General features: G+C 36.7%; 1 protein-coding gene and 1 long non-coding RNA gene across 6 annotated transcripts in view; one reads left to right on the top strand and one right to left on the bottom strand.

Annotated features, from left to right (window-relative positions):
* The window catches only part of LOC117976803 (uncharacterized), a 346,072-nt gene that overhangs the window by 269,530 nt on the left and 48,820 nt on the right, over window positions 1-27,722 (top strand). The gene's annotated exons all lie outside the window — the stretch shown is intronic.
* DCC (DCC netrin 1 receptor) overlaps window positions 21,425-27,722 on the bottom strand; it is a 1,195,251-nt gene continuing 1,188,953 nt past the window's right edge. For all 5 annotated transcript variants that reach the window (XM_034943737.3, XM_003827228.5, XM_034943736.3 and 2 more), the window contains one exon: window positions 21,425-26,767. In XM_034943737.3, the coding sequence (XP_034799628.2) occupies window positions 26,678-26,767 (90 nt within the window). In that variant the 3' untranslated portion in view covers window positions 21,425-26,677. The remainder of the gene's footprint in view (window positions 26,768-27,722) is intronic.

Raw genomic sequence — 27,722 nt, 5'->3', positions numbered from 1 at the left:
GTTAAATACCTGGCTTAAGATCACACAGCCTCTTCACATTTGAGCTGCTCGTTCAGCTTCTATCTCTCTGTTTCCAAACATAAGTTCTTCTCTACCATTTCATCTATCAAGTTAATTTATTATTTGACAATATACACAACTGTAGATACCAAGGGAATGGTGATTTTCAAAAGATGAAATCTTAAGTCAACTTTTTCAGGTAGGTAACTGCCTCCAGAAACTCTCTCCTTTAGAAACAGACACCATGCAACTTATAGGGAAATATCAAAAACAGTCAGAGTCACCATGAACCTCTTTAATTCTTACTATGGTTTGAGATTTAGAATTCTTGGGGGTATGGAGGATTTAATTTAAATAATATAAAACTTACTTTTATATTTACATGTATTTAAAATCATGATGTCTAAGCAAATTAATTATACAATTAGGATCGTAGGGCAAATGTTTAGCCCATGTTGTAGGACTGGCTGATTTAAAGCACTTTAGAAGTACCATTAACATAAAAAATTGCTGTGCTCCTTTGAAAGAGATCTACTTATTATCTATTCATTAAAGCTGATCAAAGAATTTTGCTTGATAATGATTTGTTAGCCTTCTTCAAGTTTCTATATTTACTGAAAAGTCATTAACCTGCACTCTTTAAGCATATCATATAACGGCTTTGGTTCCATACTAATCATGATTGTTCTCTCCAAGTGGTCCTCATCAGTGAAGTTTTTCTATATATAGAATATGATTAGATCATATGTGGTGGGTTGTTTTTTTTTCTCACAAAATCTTAGATATCTAGACAGAAATAAAGTGTCGGACTGCATTCAGAAATGACCATTGGACAGATATTTTGATGAATTTTGCTCAGTAGTATCAGGATTTATGGTTGTAATGGCCCCTGGAGCCATGGGACTACATAAAGACATCATACTCCAATTCATGGTTATTATTTTGGGTTATTGTATTTACCTTCATGAAACCAAGAACCACAAACCACATGAGAGGTTTATAGTGTGACAGACAGCTCACGCCCATCCCATCTCAAAAGTCTGCATTAATATTTTCAAAAGACATAGTACATAAGAACTCTCTTATTTCAGCCCAATTTTTTGTAAATCTGTTTCCAAATCCTGTCCTCTTGCCACTCCAAAATAGGAGTGTTCATATCACATTACATCACATGGTACAGAGAAGGGCAGAGGCAGAAAGAGAATGTTATTAGAAAACAGTAAGGAGAAAACATCCCCATAAATTAGGTAACATTGATTCTCAGAAGACACATTCTCTTCCTTATAATCTCTGAGAATCCAGCTATAGTCAAGGAAGGATATGTCAATTTGAAAGGCATGGCCTAGGGCCTTCTCCATGGCCAGAGACACTCAAATTATATAAATTCTATGTATTGTGAACAGATGAAAATCATTTACACACAATAGGGTAGGGGGCATAGCCCAGCTTAACAGGTAGGAAAACACAAAGCTGGATGGCACTGCTTAATACAAGTTGACAGGGATCTGAAACAGTGCCTCATCTGAAGGACATGGAGAGAAACATTTTTAACCAGATGATTTTTAACATCAGGAAAGGATTGAGGCTGCAAGAGCCACATGACTTTTTTTCTGATGAATTAAACTTTCTTTTTCCTTCCAAACCAGTGAGTGTATACAGATACTTCCAGAAGAACCTGAGTGTTCATTGTACTCATATGTGTTCTGCGGACATGAAGTCTATAATAATATTATGCTTTGAGCTACGCTACCATGCAATGGAAGAGAAATTGCTATCTTGCCCTATAGCTTCTGTGCTTTCTGCTAACTGCCACTTTCACTGAGTATCTCAACTTAATTTCCTAAGTAAATAGCATTAAACTTGTCACTGCTAATTTTCTCTCAACATCTATTAAATATCCACATTGTGGATTTGTTTTTGACAGGAAAATTTAGGCTGGTTCCGTTTTATGTTTCAGAAATATGTCAAGGGAAGATTAGCTCAGAGACAATACCTGTCATGAGCCACAAAGAAGACAGATGAGTGTGTACATGAGTGTGTACAAACTTAGCTATACAGTTTCTTTAAAAAATTAAATCTGATTACCTGTCTATAAGTGCAAACTATTTTGATTAAATTCTATAAAACAGCAAAAAAGAATTTTAGTCAGTGTGCCAATGTTTTCTTTCAGAAATCACATCAACCAACTGGTTTTCTATCATTTGTAATTGTAATACTAATTCTGCCACTATGCATGTTGAGAGAGGTGACAGCAACATTTTCTTCTTATTTTTAGGAAGCAGTTGTTCTTTTAGGGACAGGTCCTTCAATTCCTCCATGAAAAAAAATCACAAAGGCACACATAATACCAAAATTTGAATAAAATTTCAGAGCATCATGAACACATTTCTACCTCTCCACAATCCAAATGTAACCATCTAGAGCATGGATTTTTGACCTTGTCCTAAAATTGTATAGTTCTTGAGACTTGCGATATCATATTAATCAATTTTGCATTATTCACAGAGTCTGATTCGATGCCTTGAAATAAGGTGTTTCTTAAATATCTGTAGAATTGATTAGCATAGAAATAAAGTAGGATCATTTTTACATTTACATTGTTAAGACCAATTATTTTTTAAAAAAGATATTTTAATATCTGCTCTGAAACAGAATAGAATCCAGAAATCGAAATCAACTCACACATACATGGTAGACTTATTTTTAATAAAGGTACACAGGTGATTTAGGAAGGAGAGTATATCTTTTTAACAAATGGTGCTGTAAGAATTGGCTATTCATATGGGAAAAAAGTGAACCATGGTCATAACTAACATCACACATAAAAATTAACCTTAAATGGAGCATAGAACTAAACATAGATGCAAACACTATAAAACTTCTAGAAGAAAACATAGTCAAAAATAGTTGTGGCATTGGAGTAGAAATTTTTTTAGGGCACAAAATTCATAAACAATAATGAAAATCATTGATAAATTAAACTTATCAAAATAAAAAACTTTCATCCTTAAAATACACAAATAATAAATGAAAATTCAAACCACAGATTGGGAACAATTATTTCACTATATCTGAAAAAGTGCTTGTATCCAGAATTTATAAAGAACTCTCACAGCTTAATAAAAAAATGACAAACCACCCAGTTAAGTAAATGAGTCAAAGATTGAATAGGAATCTCACAAAAGAAGATATACAAATGTCACATAAAAGATTTAACGACTAAGGAATGAAAATTAAAACAATGCAATACCATTACATTCCCCGTAGAATGGCTAAAATGAAGGAGACTGATGATATCAATTATTACGATGTTGATCAACTGGAAGTCTCATACACTGCTAGTGGGAGCACAAAATGGTGCAATCATTGGGAAACAGTTTAGTCGTTTCTTCTAAGGTTAAACATATGTTTATCATGTCACCTGCATGATTCTGTGTTCCTACTTATTTCCCATGAGAAACGAAAACATATGTCCATTTAAAAATTTGTGTTCAAATTTTTATAGCAGCTTTAGTCATAAAAGCACAGACTGGAAAGAGTTTAAATGTCCATCAACAGGTGAAAGGATAACAACAAAAATAATTGTGTGTTTGTTTTGAGATGGAGTCTCGCTCTGTTGCTCAGTCTGGAGTGCAGTGGCATGATCACAGTTCACTGCAACCTCTGTCTTCTGGGTTCAAGCGATTCTCCTGCCTCAGCCTCCCAAGTAGCTAGAACTACAGGCACGCACCACCACACCCAGCTAATTCTTGTATTTTTAGTAGAGGCGGATTTTTGCCATGGTGGCCAGCCTGGTCTCAAACTCATGACCTCAAGTGATCTACCCACCTCAGCCTCCCAAAGTGCTGGGATTACAGGTGTGAGCCACTGTGGCCAACCTCAATAATGTGCATTTTTAATGACGTATTTTGATAATATATCATAGTATTATTCAGCAATAAAAAAGGAACAGACTACTGACATACACATCAACAAGGATGCATCTCAAATCATTTTGAATGAAAGAAGCTAGACACAAATAAGCACATACTGTGTGATTCCACTTATGTGAAATTCTACAGTAGACCTAATGACAGAACACAGCCAAGAGTTGTCTGGAGCTGGGTATGTGTGTGTTGGCAGAGGTGGAGAGGGGATATAGACTGGGAAGGGGCAAAGGGGAGCTCTTTAGGCTCTAATATTTTATATCTTTAGTGTTATGGTTATATGGTGCAGATATTTGTCAAAATTCATTGCACTTATAACTGCTGCATTTTATTTTATGCAATTATATTAGTTTCCTGGGGCTACCATAACAAAGTACCACAATCTGGGTGGCTTAAAACAACAGAAATTTATTCTCTTACAGTTCTCTAGGCAAAGAGTATGAAATCAAGGTGTCAGCAGGGCCATGCTCCCTCTGCAGGCTCTAGGGAAGAAGCCTTCCTTGCCTCTTCCTAGCTTCTGGTGTTCCTGGGGGATTCTTGGCTTGTGCCGGTGTAACTGGTATGCCTCTGTTTTCACATCGCCTTTTCCTCTCTGTATCTCTTTGTCCAAATTTAAATTTCTGTATTCTTGTAGAGACACCAGCCATTAGATTAGGGACCATCTCATTTTAATTTGATTATAACTGCAAAGACCTTATTTCTAAATAACGGTATAGTCTGAAATTCTGGGTAGACATGAATTTCGGGAAACACTGTTTAAACTAGTAGAGCAATTCATCTCATCAAAGCTGATTTAAAATAAATGAGAATAAAGAGATATCATACCTTCTTAATATCCATTAATACTTTTGAAAAAGTCAATACATATTTTCAAGAAATATCATCCAGAATTCTAGACACCACCACCTGCATGTGCCAATTTGATGATAAAGGCTTTTTTTTTAAAATTAAGGAATTATTGTCAATTCTCACAGGAAATAATATTTGGAGAATTTTTCTTTACATTCAAGGGGTACATGTGCATGTTTGTTACCTGGGTGTATTGTGAAATGTTGGGGATTGCGCTTGTAGTATACCCATCACCCAAATATTGAACATTGTACCCAGTAGGTAACTTTCCAACTCTCACATGCCTCCCACCCTTGCCCCATTTGGAGTCCCAGGTATGTATTATTTCCATCTTTATCTCCATGTGTACTTACTGTTTAGCACCTACATATTTGGACTATCGAATTGCTAATCACACTGCCCAATTAAGAGCAATAACTTGAATTTTGTTACTAACAAAAATCATATTTAGTAATAGCCACAGAATTTCTGAAAACACAATTGTTTCTTGGGTTCAAACGTGACTTATTACTGCTTGTGAAAGACCATTCTGTCTAGTACCCAGCAGAGTCCTGTGCACCTCTCAACCCTCAGTGCAAAGGCACTCCAAGTCATTTAGAAGCTTAGCAGCCTTTTGCTCGGATGAGGGAACAGCAGGGAGACACAGCCAAGGAAAGGTCAAGTAGGGGCATATGAACAAAGTTAATGGGAAATTTAATAGAGTCCTCTGGTTTCTCGCCCCACTTCCTGGCACTGACTCTCTGTGAGGGAGTGACCCCATAGAGAAGTTTCGCTCGAGTAATTTGGCGTACATCCACTTAACACAAGGCACAAGGCCAGAACACAGCGGTTCAAATTCCACAAGGCAGGTTACTTGTGTGATGGGATAAGAGGGGGGCAATAAAGCTGGCCCATCAGAATCAGTCAGCTGCTACAAGAAGGAGGATGGAAGCAGCTTTAATTGCTTCCTTTTGCTTAAATAGGAGATACAAGACAGATTTTCTGTCTGTAATCGCCACACAGAAGAATGGGAAGAAAAACTTAAACATACCAACAATGTGCATAGCATTTTACAGCTTAGAAATTGCTTTATATTTTTTTAATTTATTCTTGCAATAAACCTATGAAGTTAGCAGGGCTTATTGGCCACATTTTATGGAGAGAGGAGTTGGGTTAAGTGAATTGTTCAAGGTAGCGATTGAACCATCTGGGATTCAAATTTAGTGCTTCTGGCATACCTACTGCTTTTATTATGGTTATTTCTAAGATCACAATAGTATCCCTACTGACTGATATGTTACCTCACAAAGAGATATTGAAGTGAATAAATGAATTGTCAGCAATGTTCACAATATTTCCATCTTCAACCAAACAGCCTTCTGAGGTAGGACACCCTGATGAGATAAACCAAGCTTTATTCCTAGATGTCATATTGATGAGGCTCATGTTAGAAGCTTAGCAAATACTTGATAAAAGGATGAACAGACATTACTCAAGTACCTACCTTTTAGAAAAACAAATTTAAAAGATTAAGAGTATATAAACAATGCTATCTCATATGTGTTACCATGGCTTTCCCATTAAGCCACATCCAAACACAGCCTTGAAAATTTGCCAAATTGGTAAATACTAACATGGGTCAGTGTTCCTTTCCTATCCTGTGTGTAAGAAATGCTGTGTTTAACATGGAACTCATCTTACAGGTCCCAGCTTACATATAATACTCTCTGCAAAGCCCGGTTTGACTCTGTAAGTCTGGGCCCAAACTCAGTAAACAGAAGCTTAAAGGCAGTGTCTGTCTCAGGTGATCAAGCAAATAGTGAATAATCAATAAATACTTTCTCATTGAATTCTCAAAGAGATACTAACAAGTGAAACTGCTCATGGGGTTGAAATGATGAGAACAGTTGTCCTAGGTATCCATATGGAATTGGTTCCAGGACTGCTGCAAATACCAAAATTATGAATGCTCAAGTCCTCTATGTAAAATGGTGCAGTATTTGCATATAACCTAGGCACATCCTCCCATATGCTTTAAAATATATCCAGATTACCTACAACACATAATACGATGTAAATGCTGTGTAAACAGATGTATACTGTGTTGTTTTTCTATTTGCATTACTTTTATTGTCACTTTTTTTGTTTTGTTTTTGTGTTTTTTAATTTATTTTTCCATAAGTTATTGGGGTACAGGTGGTATTTGGTTACATGAGTAAGTTCTTTAGGGCGATTTGTGAGATTTTGGTGCGCCCATCGCCTGAGCGGTATACACTGCACCATATTCGTAGTCTTTTATCCCTTGCCTGCCTCTCACTCTTCCTCCCAAGTCCCCAAAGTCCATTGTATCATTCTTATGCCTTTTCATACTCATAGGTTAGCTCCCACATATCAGTGAGAACACACGATATTTGGTTTTCCATTCCTGCAGTACATCACTTAGAATAATAGTCTCCAATCTCATCCAGGTCACTGCAAATGCTGTTAATTCATTCCTTTTTATGGCTGCATAGTATTCCATCTGTCAGAGTTCTATACACACCAGCTGCAGGCATATTCCAATCTTGTCAGAACAGTAAATCTGGGGAGTCTTTTTTGTACCAGTGTTCCTGGTTTGCATATGAGCTTTCTAATGTTGTTAAAGACTGATTGTGTGAACCAATAAATTTCCCATCACTGTCCAAGTTTTATTTTAATTCCTGAAAACTAAAAGATATCCCGTTACACTGTTGGAGGCCTTAGATTTCAGCTCAAATCTCTCTGGGTATTCTGGAAGGTTGGTCTAGAAAAGCCCAAACTCACTTCCATTTTATTTCATTTTATTGCTCTTTAAGTCTCACATTTAAGGATCTTTTTTATTTTTTTTACCTTCATATTTTAGATTAAAAAATTTTTAGCATAATTCTGGACTAAGGTGCAGTATTTGTCCATGACAGAAAAAGCCAAGATGAAAGAGATTTCAAAAGTATGGAATGAGTCTTCTGCACCATGAACACTTTCATAGATTCAAAAGTAGAAAGAAGAATCTGGTGTTCAGGGGCTCTGTTTTTTAGTATCTTAAACTCTGAGGTTCATCTGTGTTCGAAATAATTATCTGAAATAATCTCCCTAATTCACTCCCTCATCAGTGTTAGCATTAAAATATAAGCTAGAGAAGAAAATAGTATAACTGGGGCATTCTGCATATTCATAGATACATACATTCACATTCGCATTTGTAGCATAGTCTTAGTTACTATACTTTAAATAACACTTATCTGTATTTAATTACATATTTATATAAAAAATATTTGTAAAAAGGATTAATGTAAGATGTTCTCCTCTATGAAAAATCTGGAGATTGTTTCCAGAACACTTTGTTTTTATTCTAGATCTGATTTTATTACAAGACTTGAAGAAAAACGTTAATTGATAATTTGCTGTCCTCAATATGTGAATATTAATATTCCCTCAGTGTCCAATGTGCCTCTGTAGATGCAACACAGAGTTGAAGAGAAAGGACAGATGGGGTGATCAGTTGTTTCAAAAAGAATAGAACAACAAAGGAGACTAACAGTGCATATCATTATATCTAATCATATTAATAATAAGAGACAATGCTATTGGCTGTAATTTTTCTCAGGGCAAAGAACTTCTGAGAAAAATTCTCTGATATTCTTAACATTTTGAAATGCAGTGATAGGTAAAGAAGCTTGCAGATCAAATTGGCTCTTTTTGGGTTGTTATTTAAACACATAATTTTAGAGTTTAATACATCCTTTGGGATCAAAAGAGTCATTAAGAAGCCATTTATCTACAAGAAATATCAGCAAGAAAGCACTGAATCCAGATGGTTATAAAGTTTTATTTTAGGAAATATTCAGTGATAAAGTATACCCATTTTTAACTGAGAGTTGCAAATAGGCAGTGCAGCTATTTCATCTTAATTTAGTAAATATTTCCTTCTTGAAACTGAAGCAAGATGTGAATTTCCAAAAATGTGGGAATTTCCTCTAAGATGTGAATTTCCAAAAAGCTCGCTTTATACTTTAACATGAATCTAGTAAGCCTCGCACAAAATGTAGGATTGTTTTTTAAAAAAAAAAAAAATTTAAACAATGGAAAATCAGGCAAAATGAGAAGACTCTGTAGTTTACTTCCCCTCCCCCTGCTTGGATAAGAGTAAATATCCAAGAATATAATAAAATGTATTGACTTGAAACATAAGTCTGATGGGAATAATACCAATGGCTTTTTAGAATAATCAGCCCGAATGTATAGGTTTGGAGGAAAGTACTTTAGCAATCAAAATATCTTTGCCATGATCAGGAAACATTTTTAGCCCTATTCTCTGATGGTGTATTAAGGTAACTAACATAGTGTATTATTCTAAACTTTAAATCTTACCCTAGAGAGGTCTAGTAAACTTCCGTTATTTTGCTACCTAGCATGTACCTTTCCTTCCTTCTGGTAGTGAATCCATAGTGTCTTTTCCTTCTCTATTCTCATCCTATGGGCTCCAAGGCAATTGACACCATCCCTGGGCTTCAGAGGAGGAGTAGGTGAATAAAACTAAGAAGAAAGAAAATTGCAATCACTTGTTTACAGTGATGGGGTCAGGGACAGACCCATGATCCATGTCTAGCCAACCAGGGCCAAGGAGAGTCAATTCTGGAACTACTATTTGCATTATCCAGGAAGCAGTTTTCTCTCATGGGAGCCCCCAGGTGGAAGGTGATAGTGGAGATGTGTCTGAAGTTAGTCTATCCCTACATTGTTCAGGTGCCCAAGCCAATATATAGTTTCTTTTTGAAATTTAAGTTAGAAGTTTGAGTTAATTTTCTACTGAGTACAGCAGAGTTCTTATTGATACATGAGATGAGAATAGAGATCAACTGGAGAACTTGTAAATATTACAGATTCTCAGACCTCACCCCAGACCAACTGAACTGGTGTCTCTGATAGGGGCCTAGGGTTTCATAGTTTAACAAGAGTTCCAGGTGGTTTCTATAATCATGATAGTTTAGAAACACTTTCTCAGGGAATTCCTAGGGACTAGCAGTTGAATGTTACTCCATTTAGTGATAAAAAGTACATATTTTAGAGCTGACAGAAGTGGTTTCAAGGCCCAGCTGTTTGCATATGAATTGGTTGAATTGGGTGATTAATGGCAAGGTACACAAGTACCCTAGTTTCTGTTTCTTCACCAATAAACTTGCAGTGATAGTATTTTACACATAGGAGTGTTTTCTGTAGTAGGTGAGATATGTGCTAAGTCTCCTTTATCTGAAATACTTGGGACCAGAAATGTTTCAGATTTCAGATTTTTTTTGGATATTGAAATATTTTTATTATACCTATGAGCTGAACATTCCTAATCCAAAAATCCAAAATTCTAAAAGCTCAGACTTGCATTTCCTTTGAGCATTACGTCAGCACTAAGAAATGTTCAGGTTTTGGAGCATTTCCAATTTTGGATTTTCAGATTAGGGATGTTCAACTTACAATTGACACAGAATGTTGCACATATTGATATTCAATTTTATTAGTGTTTATTATTTGTTTATCAGAGTATGTCAAACCTCTCTGAAACATTGGGGAAACAGTTCAAATTGAAGACACTACAGTCAGAGTTTCTATTGAAAATAAACTAGAACTGAACAGTGGGCTACACCCAACATTGTTAAATATGTTAATTATATTATTTTTATCAAATACTTGACTTTAGACCATATATGGTACATTATTTCTTAAAGATGATGCAACAACAAATTGAATTCAACAAATTCATTCTTTCATTCTTTCAGTTTGATCTTCATGTGCAAAGTCGTGTTGAAAATGCCTTTAGTGTACAAAGCACATTTAGGAAGGCCACAAATTTAGTCTGAAAATAATCACCTTTTGTAACTTTGGGTCTAAGGAGCATTCCAATTTGACCCAAGAGAACCCAGAGGAAGAAGAAATACCTTTACTTACTGTAAAGTCTGGTCTAGAGGTCTTCTCTCTCGTTTAGATAGATAAATGTGACAGGAGAATGCCAGGATAAAGTTTTCATTTACTATTACCACGGAACAAGCACTGTATTATACCAGCTGGCCACAGAATTCCTTCCATAGAGGAAATTCTTTGGGGAGAAAGAAACTTAAATAGCTTCTTGGGTTAGTAGGTGAGAGCCTAATGCTCTGAGTGTTAGTAATAGGCTGAACAACAAAACAGGTAGTCATGCTTCCCTGAAGGAAAGAATGAGAGGAATTTTAATTTTTGAAATATTCTATAAGGAATAGAACATAACAGAGACACCATGAAAGGAAGGGAAAAAGAGGGGAGTCTGAGAGATTTTGTAAGGGCAGGAGTTACATGGTTTCAGGGTCTGTGGAATTTTCCTTCTGAAAAACTGACTCAAGGATATTTTATAATAGGAATGTTTTTGGGAGGCCAAGGCGGGTGGATCACGAGATCAAGAGATTGAGACTATTCTGGCCAACATGGTGAAACCCTGTCTCTACTAAAAATACAAAAATTAGCTGGGCATGGTGGCACGCACCTGTAGTCCCAGCTACTTGGGAGGCTGAGACAGGAGAATCACTTGAACCTGGGAGACAGAGGTTGCAGTGAGCCAAGATCGTGCCACTGCACTCCAGCATTGCGACATAGTGAGACTCCATCTCAAAAAAAAAAAAAAAAAAAAAAAAAGGAACGTTTGCATTGCTATAATTGATGGAAAACCCTCGTAGGCCCTCTCTTGTCTTCCTGTCTTCAACTGCATCTTCAGTAAGGTCTGCTACTTTCACTTCTATTTTGTTGTTGTTGTTTTAATGAGGAAATGGTTGCACCAATAAGATACCCAACAGAATCTGGATGACCAGAAACAAGACCTAAGATGACATTTCCTACTCTGCCCCTTTGGAAGTTCACAGAAGTCTTAGCGTGGACCTTGAACCCTCATCAGATGTAGAATTGCTGTTAGAATCCCCTACAGGTACAGTCTTCTCCTCATGCTCATAGTTTTAGATCATAAAGGATATGTGAATGGCTGTTTTCTGGGTAAAAGTACTTATAATACAGGTTGACTATCCCTTATCTGAAATACTTGAGACCAGAAGTGTTTCCAATTTTGGATTATTTTTGGTTTTGGGGTATTTTCATCATACTGGTAGTGCATCTCAAATCTGAACATCTGAAATCTGAAATGCTCCAATGGGCACTCCTTTGAGTATCATGACAGTGCTCAAAGATACTTTTACTAGCCTCTTTGAATTTGGCTTTTGTCTCTTCTTTTATTACATTTTAGAATTTGTGGTCTTGTGTGGATTGAGCTTTACACAATGGGGCAGGGTGAGAATTGTCATCTCAGGGTCTTGTTTCTGGGCAGCCAGATTCTGTAGGGTGTCTTACTGAGGTAACCATTTCCTCATTAAAAATGAAAAACAACAACAATAAAAAAGTGAAAGTAGTAGACATTACTGGAAGCTGGGTTGAAGATAGGAAAAGAGGGCTCCAGGGGGGTTTTACATTAATTGTAGCAATGCAAACATTTCTATTAAAAAATGTCCCTGAGTCATTTTGTCAGAAGGAAAATTCCACAGACCCTGAAACCCAGCATATTAGTTTCCTGTGGCTACTATAACAAACTACCACAAATTTAGTGCTTGTTTTAAACAACAGAAAATTATTATCCCACAGTTCTGGAAGCCAGAGTCTAAAATCTGGGATGAAATCACCTGTCACCTGGAACACCCTCTGTCCAGAGGCTCTAGGGTAGGATCCATCCCTTGCCTTTTCTAGCTCCTGGTGGCTGCCAACACTCATTAGCATGTGACTGCATCACTCTTAGCCCTGCCCCCGTGGTCACATTGCCTCCTCCTCTTCTGTGTCTGTGTTTAATATGTCTCTGCCTCTCTCATAAGGACGCTCGTGATTATATTTAGGGTTCATTCAGAGAATACAAGATAATCTCCCATCTCAAAATCCTTAATCATGTTGGCAAAGACTCTTTTTCCATTTCAGGTAAGGTCAAATTGCAAGTTCCAGGTATTAGGACCTGAAATTTTTGGGTGCTAATTATTCAGCCTGTTAACACCTGGCCTCTGCTTCTCTATCCTCTTGGATGAGGGTGTGGAGTAGCCTCCTGCTTTGGGTCCTGAAAAGGTCCATTTTCTACTGTAAGTGAGGGCAACCTTCACTCATGCAACTCTCCTGGAGTGTGTAATTATTGCGCCTAGCCCAGAGGTTTTTTTCCTTAAGCCATAATGCTAGTTATTCTGAAAATTTATGACATAAACGAATTTGATTTAAAAATTGCCCTGGTTGTCAGAAGAATCACTGCAATATTAGAGTTCATTTTAAAATCCAGTGAAATCCAGTTACCCTTCCAGTAACTTCCTCATTGTTCTCCTCTTCTTCATAGGAAAACTTCTCCAACAGAAATATGCACAGTATATACTTTATAACTTCCCAGTCCACCTTTAATCTCCTCTAATCTGGCTTTCATCCCCACTCCTTTACTGAAACCATTTCACTACTCTTGCTTTGGTCACCAATAACTAGTAGGACCATATAAATTATCATTGAAAGGAGACACGTTTGAAAGTGAAAGTAGATACTATCTACTACTAAGTAACTACATTAACTATACCGGGACATGATGCACACCAGGACTATCCCAGGAAAACCAGAGGGTGTAGTTACCTAGCAATGATCTTCATGTTGACCATTTCAATCCACATTATTTTATTTTGTCTTGCCCAGCATTTTACCAACTTTTCAACACAGTTGAACTCTCATTCCCTCTCTAGTACTCTTTCCATTTTTCTTCTGCCATACTAATGCTTTTTTCCTGTTAAAGGAAAATCCTGTTTTTTCCTGTTGTTGGAAAATCCTGTTTTTTACTGTTGGCCATTCTTTCCAAGCCTGTTCATCCGATTGCTCCTACTCTACCCAATATCTATATTCTGCATTCTCCTAGGGCTCAGTTCCAGGTCTAAATCTCTCTTTATCATATACATTCCTATGGCTTTAGATGCCACGTGCTGGCAATTTCTAAATTTGTCTGCAGTACAGACCTTTCTTATATGTTCCCGATTTAAATATTCAACTGCATTTTGACATCTCCTCTTGGATATATTTAAAAATCATACTCTTTTTCTCTCACATATGCCCAAACAGTTTCTCTCCCAGTCTACTGCATCACAGAAAATGTTTCTATCCACTTAAAAGCCTGTTCACCAGAAACTCACTCCCATCCAATCCACCTGCAAGTGTGTTTGTTTCTACCTCCAAAACACATTTCAAATGTACACATTTCATATATACCGATCCATTTCATGTCCTTCTCTTTACCACCATTGAATCCACCATCTCATACTTCCCGTAGCTTTCTTTTTGAATTTTTGTGCCATTTGGAGTTTATTCTCCTCACAAGGTCCAGATTTATTTTTAATACATACATATAAAATTGATATATATTTATAAATAGTAATTTCATAAAACTTGTATTTACTTTAAATCTTGGTTCCCTGTGACTTCACAACCATTGACTCAAAGATTTCAATGACTTAGAGGAAATGAAGATACTGATATAATAGTCACACTGAAGATTTACAAAATATGATGTAGAAGAATTTTTACTAGACCTGAGAAGGAGGCAGAAAATGTTTATTGGACAATATGTGGTGCCTCAGAGGGCAGAAGTGTGCAAGGAGAAATAAAAATATTAAGAGGTTAGGTTGAAGGGTCCTGACACCCTGTAGAGGGTGAAACCCTAGGGCAGAGAGGCCAGGGATGATAGGAACTGTAGATAGGTAGGGATGGAAGGCAAAACCAGAAGTCATTGGTCCGTTGTGTTTTATAGAATTCTTGAACAGAAACATCTCAGAAAGCTAGCTACTGCTACAAAGGAAAGTGGTGGTTTGGAATGCTTGGGAGGGAATGTGCTACTGTAGCACCCGCGTTGACACCTGAGGAATCCGGTAATTTTGGCACACTCTCAGTGGGGCATGCAGGCGATATCTGAGCTGAGAGTCTAGGATTTGCCATAGGATTATCACGGGCAGGGGAAGCTAACCCTTAAACAGAGATTGCATAGTAGACAACCTAGCTGGGGACCAGGTGGAGGACAAGGCTGAGACACAGATATTTAATGGCTCTAGAAAGAACACAGATGGGGCCAAGCAAGTGAGGGAGATCATGAGATGCTCCCATGCTGAGAGAAAAGATTCTCAGTGTATGAGATGTGCCCAGAAGCCACTTTAACAAGGATTGTTTAAAAGAAGGGCCTTAGCAATAAGAAATTCAGCTGTGGCAGAGAGCTAGAACTTTGAACATCGTGACTTCATCCCAAAGAGCTTCAGCTAAGCAGAAAGAGGCTGCTGTAGATGAAAAAGAAATCATAGGTTCCTTTCATTGGCAAGATTGAGATTTATCTTAGTACCCAACAAGAGCTGGGAATCATGGGCAAAATAGAAGACATTCCAGACACTAAAGGCTGTTACATGATTTTGCACATGTGAGGTAGTATATGTACAATTTTTTTACCTTGATACACATAAATTGGATGTTAACTTTCTTCTTCTTAGTGCCCCCAAATGACTTGCATTTCCTTTGGAATATAGACAGTAGCATGCATTGCAGGTACAGCATGATCTGGCCGAATCCTAACTCCTTAACTTCTTTGACTCCATTTCTTCTTCTTTGTCAATGAAAGACAACTTCACTAACTGCCTGTCTGTTCTTTGCATAAGCCAAGGTTGTTCTCAACCCAAGAATTTGCTTATGCTTTTTCCTTTCTCTGGAATGAATGTCGCATCATCCCAATATTCACATGAACGACTCTTTTGTATCCTCTTCAGTTTAAGGGGATAAATGCCACCCTCATGAGGAAGTCTTGCTTGGTCTGAAGTGGCTCCATTCTTCTTTGATAATGGTGAATAACCTCAAAAGATACTATGTTTCTATAATACAACCTTAGTTTATAGCACTCTTCACAATTATAATTACTGCACTGATTTGTTCATTTGTTCTTTGTCTCCAAAAGTAAATTATAAACTCCATGAGAGCAGGGGTCATATTGACATTGATCACTGTTGTTTTTCCAACATTAGCTTAGTTACTGGTACACAATAAATATTCAAAAAGCATTTGTGAATGAGAAAATTAAGCTTTCATGCTCAGTGGTTTCTTATTGCTAACAGAATTACATATCTTGGACCATCATTACAAGATCTCCATTGATTATGCAAATGTGCTTCCCACCTTTTTTTCCCACAAACCATACACTTCTCCAAATAATAAAAAAAAATCCGACATACTTTAGTTTCCATATAGGTCTATAAATTCTAACCTTTTTATCTTTTTGCTCATATAGTTTCTTTCATCTGAATTGCCCATTTCCATCTCTAAAGTTTTAGTCTTATTTATTATTTAAAGCTCTTCTCAACACCATGTTCCCTATGGGTCTTCTGTAAATTTAATTTGATACTCTGTACTCTGATGAAAATTACTCTTTACTTGACTAAAGGTATCTAACTGTCTCATTTGAACTATGGTCATATACATACACATATATGTAGTGTATAACTATAGAAGATGTATAGTTTCATCCTTTGGTTCATTGGTACTCTTAGCATTGTGCCTTGTATGTGAACAAAAGGCTCTAAAATAAATATTTTTTGGATATACTAAGGAAAAGTAAAACACTTTATAATAATACCATCCTTTGGAAATCTGCGTTCTTCATCTGCATACATGCTGGAAATTATACCTATAAAGTAAGAAACACACGTAAACCACAGAGCTGCTAAATTCCCATGCATACTTCTTGAAACATATGAAAATGTTCATAAATGTCAAGCAAAAGATTGAGTACAGAGACAGAAAGAACAGAAATAGAATTCATTAGGCTTTTGTCAAGAACCAGGAATTCTAAGGGCTTTGTATACATTGTCTAATTTAAAGTTAAGCCCACACCATCCCTATGAAGTAAATGTTACAGTTAGTTTTCTGAAACATCCTATTTGGGGAAGAAATAGTAATAATTCATGACAAATGAGTCACATCTACAAAATTGAAATGCTACCATTGTTAGGAGAGTTCCACATCAAAGAAGAGTTTTAGCTTGAATAAAAAGAAAAAAAGTAGCTCAGGAAATCCACCGCAGGTTCAAAGAATAGCACAAAAATAAAATTCTTAAGAAACGTTAAGATGGTGAAAAATTGTTCTACTAACAGATATTTTGTCAAACTTATATGAAGAGTCAGAATAGATATTAGCAAAGACAGGGAAATTAAAGGACTGTTATTAATTTATAAAGAAGAATGTTAATTAAATCTGAAAGGACTCTGGGAAAAAATACTTCTGTTATTTATTTCAAGCAATCTTTTGAACTGCTAATGAGAACATTCCAATTATCTCAGGAATAATTGCCTAACTATTTATTGCATCAAATTATGAATTTCAGAAGTTAAGGAGGATGAGAGCAATTAGTTACAAAAAAGGAAAAATGACATAACAACATGAAAATAAGAAATTGGTAAATAAGAAATAGATTAAGCTTAGAGTTAGAGAAATAAAAGGTAAGATATAATTTAGACTTCCGTAAATAGAAAGTAGAATAAAACTTAAGTCTTTTTTTTTAAAAAAAGTCCAGGATTCAATAATTATGTTGATTCCTGTAAAGTTGCCCCTAACACAGCATATCCCAATTTCTTATTAAAATATCAGTGGACTCAGAAAAAAATGTATTAGAAAAAGAAGGAGAAGGAGGAGGAGGAGGGGGAGGAGGAGGGGGAGGAGGAGGAGGAAAGAAAAGAAGAAGAAAGAAAAGAAGAAGAAGAAGAAAGAAGAAGAAGAAGAAATTAATATACAGGCCTGAAAAGCAAGCCCTCCCACACAACTCAGAAATGTTTTATTGATTTGTTTCACTATCAGGCCAATGAAACTTTGAGAAAAGCATGATGGATGAACCATCCTTGCCATATTTCCAGTGATCTTATGCAAAATGGTTTTTTAGTTCACAAAGTTTATATGAAGCCCAAAATCTAGGCAGGGAGTCTGGCTGCCTCAAAAACATCAGGCATTCAGTAATTATTTATTTCTTCCTCTACTCTGTCTCTCCATTTATTTGGTTACTATAAACTGTCAGAACAGAACTAAGCAGAAGAAGTAAGAAGGGAACTAATCATCTTGAGTACATTTCTCATCTTCACAACCTTGTAGGCAGGCAAAGATAAAGGAAGCAATCTGGCATTTCTGAATTCTTGAGATTTGCTTCTTCTAAAATAATTCACTTGCGAATCAGAATACCAGGGAGAGGAAAGGAAGGACCTTCTATGGGTTCAGCAGAGTTATACTGTATGAAAGCCAGTGAGATACTGGAAACTTTCTGGGGTCTCTGTGTAACTGGCTATCTGGCTGTGAATCAGAAGTCACAGAACATAGCGGTGGTATAATGGGCTGAGGGCAATCCAGTTGCACAGGGGCTTGGCACTCATTGATCTGAAGAGACCGTCCTTCATTTGAAAGTAAATGAATAGATTAAAATACTTCAAACTGAAATAAACATAATAGGCTAAGGTAATGAGTCATAGTAGGTTTAGAGAACAATTATTTTACAAAGCCAGGAGATTATTTCATAGAAAACTATTAAGTTCACCTACATGCATATTAATACATCTTCCTATCTATATTCATTATAACATCATAGAGTATTTGAGGTAAGAGAGAATCTTATTCTTCAACCTCTCTAAAATCCTTCCCATAAAATATTTGCAATGAAGAGAGTAGTTAAGTTTCTCCCTTAACCTTCTTCTCCCTAGGCCAGACTACGGAAATTTATCCAATTTTTTTTTTTTCAAATAACCAGTTTCCCATGCAGATAATGATCTCTGATAGCCTTTTGTGCAGCACAACATTCCTTTGTAGGTTGATTACATAAATTGAATATGATAGTGTAATATATATCTGACATAAAGTAGACTGAGGTATACGTGCTGCTTCTGTTTCTTGCATATCAATCTACTTTAATGTGTTTGCTGTTGCATATTTATAGTTCAGAAGCCTTAGAGGAAATATCAGTATTTATAGAGACGGTGCTGGAATATTCTTATATGGAGATTTTTAAAAATTGTGGTAAAATATGCATAATGTAAAATTTATAATTTTAACCATTTTTAAGTGTACAAATGATGTACATTCATATTTTTATGTTATGATTCCCACCATCCATCTCTAGAACTTCACTCATCTTCCAAAACTGAAATGATGTATGCATTGAATGATTACTCTTGCTCCCAACCCCTGGTCCCTGATTACCACCATTCTCTTTTCCACCTCTGTGAATTTGACTTTTCTAGATTCCTCATGTAAGTGGAATCATACAGTATTTGTCTTTTTGTGACTGTCTTATTTTACTAAGCATAATGTCTCCAAGGTTTATCTATGCTCTTGCATTTGACAGTATTTCCTTATAAGGCTAAAGAATATTCCATTGTATGATTATGCCACATTTTGTTTATCCACTAATTTGTCTGTGGACAATTGGGTTGCTTCCATCCTTTGGCTATTGCAAATAATGCTCTTATGAACATAGGTGGTTGAATATCTGTTTGAGTCTCTGCTTTCAATTCTTTTGGGTATATGAGCAAAAGTGGAATTATTGGCTTCTGTGGTAATCTGTTTAATTTTTTAAGGAACTGTCATACTTTTTTCCACAGTGACTACCATAAGTTTACATTTCCACCGAAACTGAACAGGGGTTGGAATCTATCCACATCTTTTAAGATCTTTAAATACATTTTTCCCTTCTATATGGGATGATAATGAATTGAAGAAAATGGGAAAGGCTAGATGAACTTTAAACTTTCCACCTGTCTTGTCATCTGCGATGCATTGCTTTAAAATGATAACCTACTGAGAAGTTTTCTGCTTTCCCAAAAGAGTTAATAAAACTTTTATCAATATGTGACTTTCTCTTAAAGAACAGATTACATGCTGTGATGGTTAATACTGAGTGTCAACTTGATTGGATGGAAGGATACAAAGTATTAATCTTGGGTGTGTATGTATGGATGTTGCCAAAAGAGATTAACATCTGAGTCAGTGGGCTGAGAAAGGCAGATCCACCCTTAATCTGGTGGGCACAATCTAATCAGCTTCCAGTGAATATAAAGCAGGAAGAAAAACCAACGTGAAAAGGAGAGACTGGTCTAGGCTCCCAGCCTGTATCTTTCTCCAGTGCTGGACACTTCCTGTCCTCGAACATTGGACTCCAGGTTCTTCAGTTTTGAGACTTGGACTGGCTCTCCTTACTCCTCAAGCTTGCAGACAGCCTATTGTGAGACCTTGTGATCATGTAGGTTAATATTTAACATTAAGTCTCAGATATATATATATGTATATATATGTGAGTGTGTATATATATATATATAGTGCAAACCGAAATATATATACACCAATAGTATATATGTGTGTGTGTATACACACACACTATTGGTTCTGTCTCTCTAGAGGACCCTAATACACATGCCAAACTTAATCTTTCAATAATTGTAGCTATATAATGTTCAACACCTATGTGACCCCATATTCTGCTGCTGACACTATGAGAATGAAATATCTGGATGATGAAAAGAGTATTTTATTCATTTGTTGTTTGTGTGTTGAAATTGGATCACAGCTAGAAGGATCTTGCCTTGAGTGAATTCCCTAGAAACAGACCTTGCCATAAAGATTTGCATGAAAGTGATTTACTGTGAAGTGCTCCCAGGAGAAACCATTAGGGGAAGGGGGCAAGATAAAAAGGGAAGGGAGGCAATCCAAGCAAGGGTACACTATTACAGTGCCCTATTGTGAAGCAGTAGCCCCACAGTCACTTTGGCTCAGCTCTACAGGGGTACTCTGGAGATAAATTGGGTTACAACCCAAAATTGTTTTCATCGGGGCAAAGGGGGTGCTATTTGAAAGGTCTAATCAGACATTTCCAGCTCTCCCACGCATGTAGGCAAAGACAAGTTCTAGCAGTCTTGGGAAAGTCTCCAATAAAGAGACATGGTTATTGACTGGAGTGAAAGCACACTGGAAATGTGCATGAAAATGGCATAAGGGTCCACTTGCTTTAAAAATAATAACTTACTTGTGTATGAGGCAGAGAACTGATACCTCCTACCACAGCTTTTAATAAAAGGTAATATTTATGCTATGGTTTTGATATCTGACCTCTCCAGATCTCATGGTGAAATTTGATCCCCAGTGTTGAAGGTGGGGCCTAATGGGAGAGGTTTGGGTCATGGAGGTAGATTCCTCATGAATGGCATGGTGCAGTCCACATGGTAATGAGTGAGTTCTTATTCTATTAGTTCCCAAGGGAACTGGTTGCTTAAAAGAGTCTGGCACCTCCTGCTTCTCTCTCTTGCTTCCTCTCTTGTTATGCGATCTCTGCACATGTGGATTTCCCTTTCCTTTCCACCATAAGTGAAAGCCGCCTGAGGCCTCACCAGGAACAGATGCTGGCACCACACTTATTGTACAGCTCGCAGAACCATGAGCTAATTAAACCTCTTCTCTTTATTAAGTTACTCAGCTCAGGTATTCCTTTACAGCAACACCAATGGACTAAGAGAATGAATCCTAAGGATACAGACAAGCAAGGTTGTGGTTGTGTGTGTGGCACAGCATTTACTATAAATAACATGAAGAAAGAAGTTTGTATCAAAACTTTATTTATTAAACAAAAAAATGCACCATTGGAATAACATTTCTATAAAAAAATGAATATGAGACTGTTCTACAGTGATTACAAAACCCCCTTTTCCTTGTGTAGTAGTATACAAGATCATGTGTAGAAACAGTCATTGTTTTAAACTGTAAGCAAGTTTCCTTTCTTGTAAAACAAGATTTACACTTAAATATTGCAATCACTAGTCTAATTTGGTTAACAATGCTAGAATCTGACAGTTTAAAGAAACTTTTTGTAGGCTCAAAATACCTTTTTGTTAAAAAAGGTGTTTTGTAACAACAAAAAATTTCTTTTCTCACTAAGGCTAGTTAAAGCTGTAGTATACCCATTTCTACCAAATAAACTTATCACTAGCACACTAACAATCTGTTTGAGTTGCAAAGCCCTTTGAATGAGTAGCACTGATCTGCAAAATGCTTTCAGAATTATTTAGGTTTGGTGTTATCTTCTTTGAATGACCCTAAAAAGGGAGAAGTGGCGATGATGGAACTTCAGTGAAGGCTTTGCCTGGACTGGACATCTCTTCATACTCAGCAATGGACAATTCATTTCCAAAGTGGTCCCTCTGAGATATGGAACACTGCAGCTTTAACAGCCATATCTAGATCCCAACCAGATCTCCCTTTTTATCATAAATTATCCAAAAAGAAGCCACTCTAAATAATAAATTAAATATTACTTATAAAAAGTACACCCCATACCCGCCCACCCTTCCCCCAAACAAGCTGACAATTCACAAAGTTCAGAATTGTCAGATTTACCCTACAATAATAAAAAACAGCATTTCTCCTCCTCTCCATCATTCCTTTCTTGCATCTGAAAATACATGTTCAGCACACAGTGAGATCCCTTGGCCCATGCCTCTGTGTTTATTAAATCTTGCAGAGTTTTGCTCTTGCTCTTCTACCAACAACAATCATAGGATGATAATGTACAAAGGCTCTCTATTGAGAGCAAGAGAAAAAAGTCCTTCAGAGAGTGCAACTGGAAGTCTGCCACGTGAACGTTATGCAATAGTGGCAACGAGAGTCCAGATCAGTAGTAATATTCATTTGCTGATATGGGTGTGGTATTTTGTCTTTTACATAACCTCACTGACCAGGAAATTGGCATTTTTTTTCCCAAATCAATACTTTTTGGCAACAGGTATTTAGATAGCAAGATACATTGAGGCATGGGTACATATATTTTGTATTGGAATGGAATATCATACAAAACACCTATCTATGATTTTCCCAAGTATCCAATTTAATTTTAAACACTGGACTCAAATAAAAAGCTTTTCTGTACAACACTAAAGTGATTTCTGAAAGTCACCAGAGAAATGCAAATTATGAGTAAAATGTTGCTTTGAATGTGATTTACAAAAACAGAGACTTGAGTGTATGGCTGCTTCTGCATCTCCAGAAAGTTGTGGGCTCTGTATAGTATATGGTTATGAGCAGGTTAGGATAGTAACCTCTGGCCTGCAGGACTGCCTGTGGTTGCATGAAGGGAACTGAGTGAAAGGGAAAGTAACCCTGCTCTGCATCTATTTTAAAGTTCAGATGACTTTGTTTTCTTTAAGCATGCCTGAAACTAGACAATTTTTCCATTTTTCTTTCTTTCATTGACTAGAAATGTACATTCCGAAACCATAAGAATTCTGGGACACAATTTTATCTAAAATGGTAAGATGTTATCTTTAGAGGTAACCTTTTGTTGTAATTACATTCCAGCTGCTATATCTGAGATACCATATTACATTTGGGGACAACCATAAGATGATTATTTAAACAAAGTCAACAGAAGTACCCAAAGGGTGGATAAGTATCAGCAATCATCTTCAAGCACAGACACCAACAGCTTCCAGAAATACCTGTACTGAAGAGATTCTTTATTGGAAAAGCCAATAAGTGCCAAACATTTTAGTTTCAGAATGTTGTCTGAAACATCACACTAGCACAGGATGGCTCTCCTTGTGTAGCTGGAACCAAAGCAGGAGATTGAACATACACCTAATTTTGAATAATCCCTATTTTGAGGAAACTAAGAATATACTCAACAGGAATCCTTAATAAATCTCCACTTATATCACTGGCTTGGTATTTTTTTCAGCTCATTCAATTGAGTATGCATTTTATAATACCCAAATGTAAAGCTTCATTATTTAAATATTCTAGAAGCTTATATCTCTGTTATTCAAAGAGGCAAGTATGACTGGTTTCTTATTGGCTATAGTTCACTACGAAATATTTAACTTTTGGCTAGAGCATCATCCAAATATTCTTTATACATTTGAACTATCTAAATTTTTATAAGTTTCACAAATGCAGAAATTTCTGCAGAGGAGAGAAAATAGCTTTCTTATTAGGGTGAAATTTAAAGAAAAATACCATTTTTTTTAAAAAAAGAGGATGTTGCCTGACATTTAAGCACATTACAGGGCAGACCAGAGAATGCTCTGCCAAATATGATTTTCTTCTTTTTCAGGGAGAAATGAGTTCTGGTGGCAGAGCGGCTGGTTGGCTGTCAGGTATCACCCAATGGGAATCAGAGAGAGTTATGAGCATAAAGAGTCCTGGATACCATGAACTAGACTCAGTAGGAGGAAGTCAGAGGCTAGTTTGCAGTATTCACAGGTTTCTTCTTGTCGAGAGATCAGGAGACTGGGAAATTAATAAGTTACCTGAAAACTTGGGCAGGCAATTATATACATATATGAATCATTTGAGGGTAAAGGGAACAGAGTTATACAAAAGTTGTGGTGATATCATTGTATATTAATACTACCAGGTAAATGATACTAGAGTTTTTTGAGGATGTTTAAATTGATTGTATTACAGATTAAATGCATGGTGCTAATACTGGCATTGCCAGTAACTAAGACAAACCATTCTATTTAATGAAGAAAGTTTCAAAAGCATGCAGCAGAAATATAACTTCCACTGAAGACAAATAACATGTATTTAAATGGATTTTTAAAAATTTTATTGCCTAAATAATTATTTTTGACTAGAAGGATCTAGAAATTTGTGAAAATGATAGGTTTTTTTTTTTAAATTGGTCAACTTCATTCTATAGATTGAAGGTGTGACTCAATCCCTAAAATCTGAGATTTGCAACCTATTCCAAACTGAGCACTCAGGATTACCCTCATGGGTGTCAAGTGCCTAAGGAGAATGTTCCATGTTTGCTAGAATTAGAAAGGGGAGGTAATAATTCTTAGGGCCTAGAGAAGGTTGGGCTAGCCCAATGAATATTTTCTTTTTTGAAGTAATGGATTATTTCTGAATAATTCAATATTATGTTAGGAAACACTTTATTCCAGGTCAGTAGAAGGTTGTCTACCTAAGTGCCCAGATGTTAAATAAGAGTAATCTGTCCCATAGAACAACATCACATAGCTCTTCAGAAAAGACTTCCAGAAAATCTGAGTAACTTGAATGAGCACTCTTGTTGAAGGAACAAATTCGCAAATGGACCGGACTTTCTAATGAACCATTTGAACAGCCCTCTCTTTGACATCAGATTTCCTTCTTGACATAAAACTGTAAAAAAATAATCTGAATTATTACTTCTGTTACAGTGCCATTTTGCTCAAAATATTTTATTCAGGGATTCATATATAATTACCCACCTAATAAAAGGAGCTATTAGGTTGTAAAGATCCTATCCCTTCCATGCTCTTTTAAAATTATGACCTACTCAAGCTTGAAATCAAAGGCAGAGCTGAAAGGAATAATTCAGCTGAAACTCTCTCATTGGGTTTTCAAGTCACCTAACTGATAAATATGCAAACTAGCTCCCTTTTGGCGATTCAGCTGCATAAACAGGGATTAACTCCAAATGCAGCTGAAAATTCAGAAACTAAAAGGCTGCATACAAAATGTTCTTAATTTTAGCTAGTTCCAAGCTGTAGATAAACATGGCAATAGAAGTTTAAAACTGTAGTCCACAGTTTAAGATGCTGCTTTGAAAATTATCTGCTGGATTTACATGTCCGAAGTGTCAGGTGGCACCTGCCCCTCTGCTTCCCCCTGACTCTGACACAGGTGTAGTGTAAAAGTTTCCCTTAACAAAAGGGTCTGGTGGCCAATGCTTGCCAACACTGACCCTGTAGGCAGAGTTGGCATTCTTTAAGAGAAGGTACTGTTAGAAGCTACCTTTTATTTTCCTTCTCTTCCTCGGTGCCTGCTCTCAGGGAGTCTGCCATTTCTACAGGATTAGAAGACAGGCGACATTGGCCAGTGCACCATATGACATGTGGAGCTGGCCATTTCACCCAACGCTAGTTGCCAAGGAGAACTCAGGGAGGGATGGGGTGAAGGGGTGGGGGCATTCTTCTGGCCAAACTCCTAAGGAAGATAGCCTTGGTGAAGCTTTGAAATTGTATCACAGTGTGGTATGGCACAAAAGCCATCCAAATCGAAAACTGTCCTATTACAAGCTTAAGCATATAATTACCATGTGTCTGAGAAGATTGCATATTATATCCTCTTTCCAGAAATGTACTGCTGCTGGCAGAATGCTACTAGTTGCAGATTTTTATGTTCCTGGACTCCAGACATACATATTAACCAAGGGTGGATTTACAAATACTTGCCAAAATAGGTGAACTTTTAGCCACTCACTAATATCCACCACTTGTGCAAGATGAATGACTGAGTTACAAACATAAGCATTCTCTGCCTTTTGTTTGTTTACTATTTACTTTTTGTGCTGTAAGGAAAACATCCAATCCTTTGGTGCTATGGCATGAGAGATTCCCATTGGTGCTTTGTATGTTAAAGTTGAAAACAAAATAGTGAGCTTGCACTGGTTTGCCATGGCATGGTACAGGCTTAAATAATGCACTTGCATTTTGTAAGACTAGACCTACACATTAAACAACAGGCCTTGACAAAGGAAAACATAGGCATTAGTTATGACAGTGTGGTCACTGCAGTGACAAAGGCCCAGGACTATTCTAGCAGCTTAAACTTTGACATTGCAGTGAAAATGCATCTTTGCTTTTGTTTAGGGAACTCATAATCATCATTTGACAATTTCTGATGCCTATGAAAGAAGGAATGCTTATTCCTTCTGAACTGCTTCAGGATCTTCCTTAACTGAGTGGTCCTGATGGGTGACCTGTACACTGGTTAGAGTTCTTGGACACAGGTGTGCTGTTTATGGGTAATTGGTATGCTGCAAAGTTCCCGGAAAATTCACCTCATCCATTCAGAAATACATGTTAAAAGGCTGAGCCTGTGATGGCATTAAGCTGCTTCATGAGTCCTTCCAAACTTGCCATTTGTTCACTCAGATCATCCTGTTCATACACCTATAAAGAGAATGAGAGCCAAGAATTAGTAACAAATATTGATCCATTTCTTTTATGAAGGCCGGGGCCACAGCTAGTTGGGGCGCTATGTATTCCCAAGTCTGACCTAGGAGACCACAGCCAGGGCTGTCCTTGGAATATACTCACTGAATGAAGATGCTGGTAATAAAAGAGGGGATAATAAGAGATTGCATATTGTTTCACCCACTCCATCTCCACCTGTGACAAGGAAGATGTTTCAGAGTCAAAAAGATTGGGTTTCAAATCAAGTTCTCCCAATTATTAGCTGTGTGGTCTTAGACAAGTGAGTGCACCTCTCTGATACGTAATTTTCTTCATCTATAAAATGATAATGACATCTATTTCATAGGCTATTCTGAGCCTCCTGTAACATGTTTAGTACCCATGATAGGGTCTGGCATATGGTAGATATTCAATACATTAGCTCCTGTTCCTCTTACTAGGTTAACCAAGATATGAACAGAATATTTTTTCTCTGTATCATGACATAGATACATTTTTTTGTGTGTGTGAGAACTCAGCGGGCTTTGCCTTGGCCAATGAAACGTCTGGAGATTATGACTTTAGTTTGTGTGTGGAAACAAAATTCATGCCCCAAACCACAGTCAATCCTTTTTGGGACAATTTGAATGGTGGATAAAAGAAGAGGTTGAACTCCAGAATGCCTAGTGAACTGTCACTAATTCACTCTGTAAACTCACTCACTATAAGTCACTATTATCATGTCAGTAAGTAATAGAATTACTAGTTACCACAAATACCAGGTCGCTAGGCTTAGGAATTCTGTTTCAGAAGGTATGGGAAGAACCTAGACATCCTAATTAAAAGAAAAATTCCCAGGTAGTTTTGATAGTTAGCCAGATGGGGAAATAAGATGTGAAACTGATTTGAATCCCAGTCCTTTTATATACTTGCACATTTTATTTGAGTTAGT

This window comes from Pan paniscus, chromosome 17, assembly GCF_029289425.2.
Source record: "Pan paniscus chromosome 17, NHGRI_mPanPan1-v2.0_pri, whole genome shotgun sequence".
In the NCBI taxonomy this organism is placed as follows: domain Eukaryota; kingdom Metazoa; phylum Chordata; class Mammalia; order Primates; family Hominidae; genus Pan; species Pan paniscus.
Note: the sequence above shows the minus strand (reverse complement) of the source record. Positions and strands in the feature narration are given on the sequence as shown.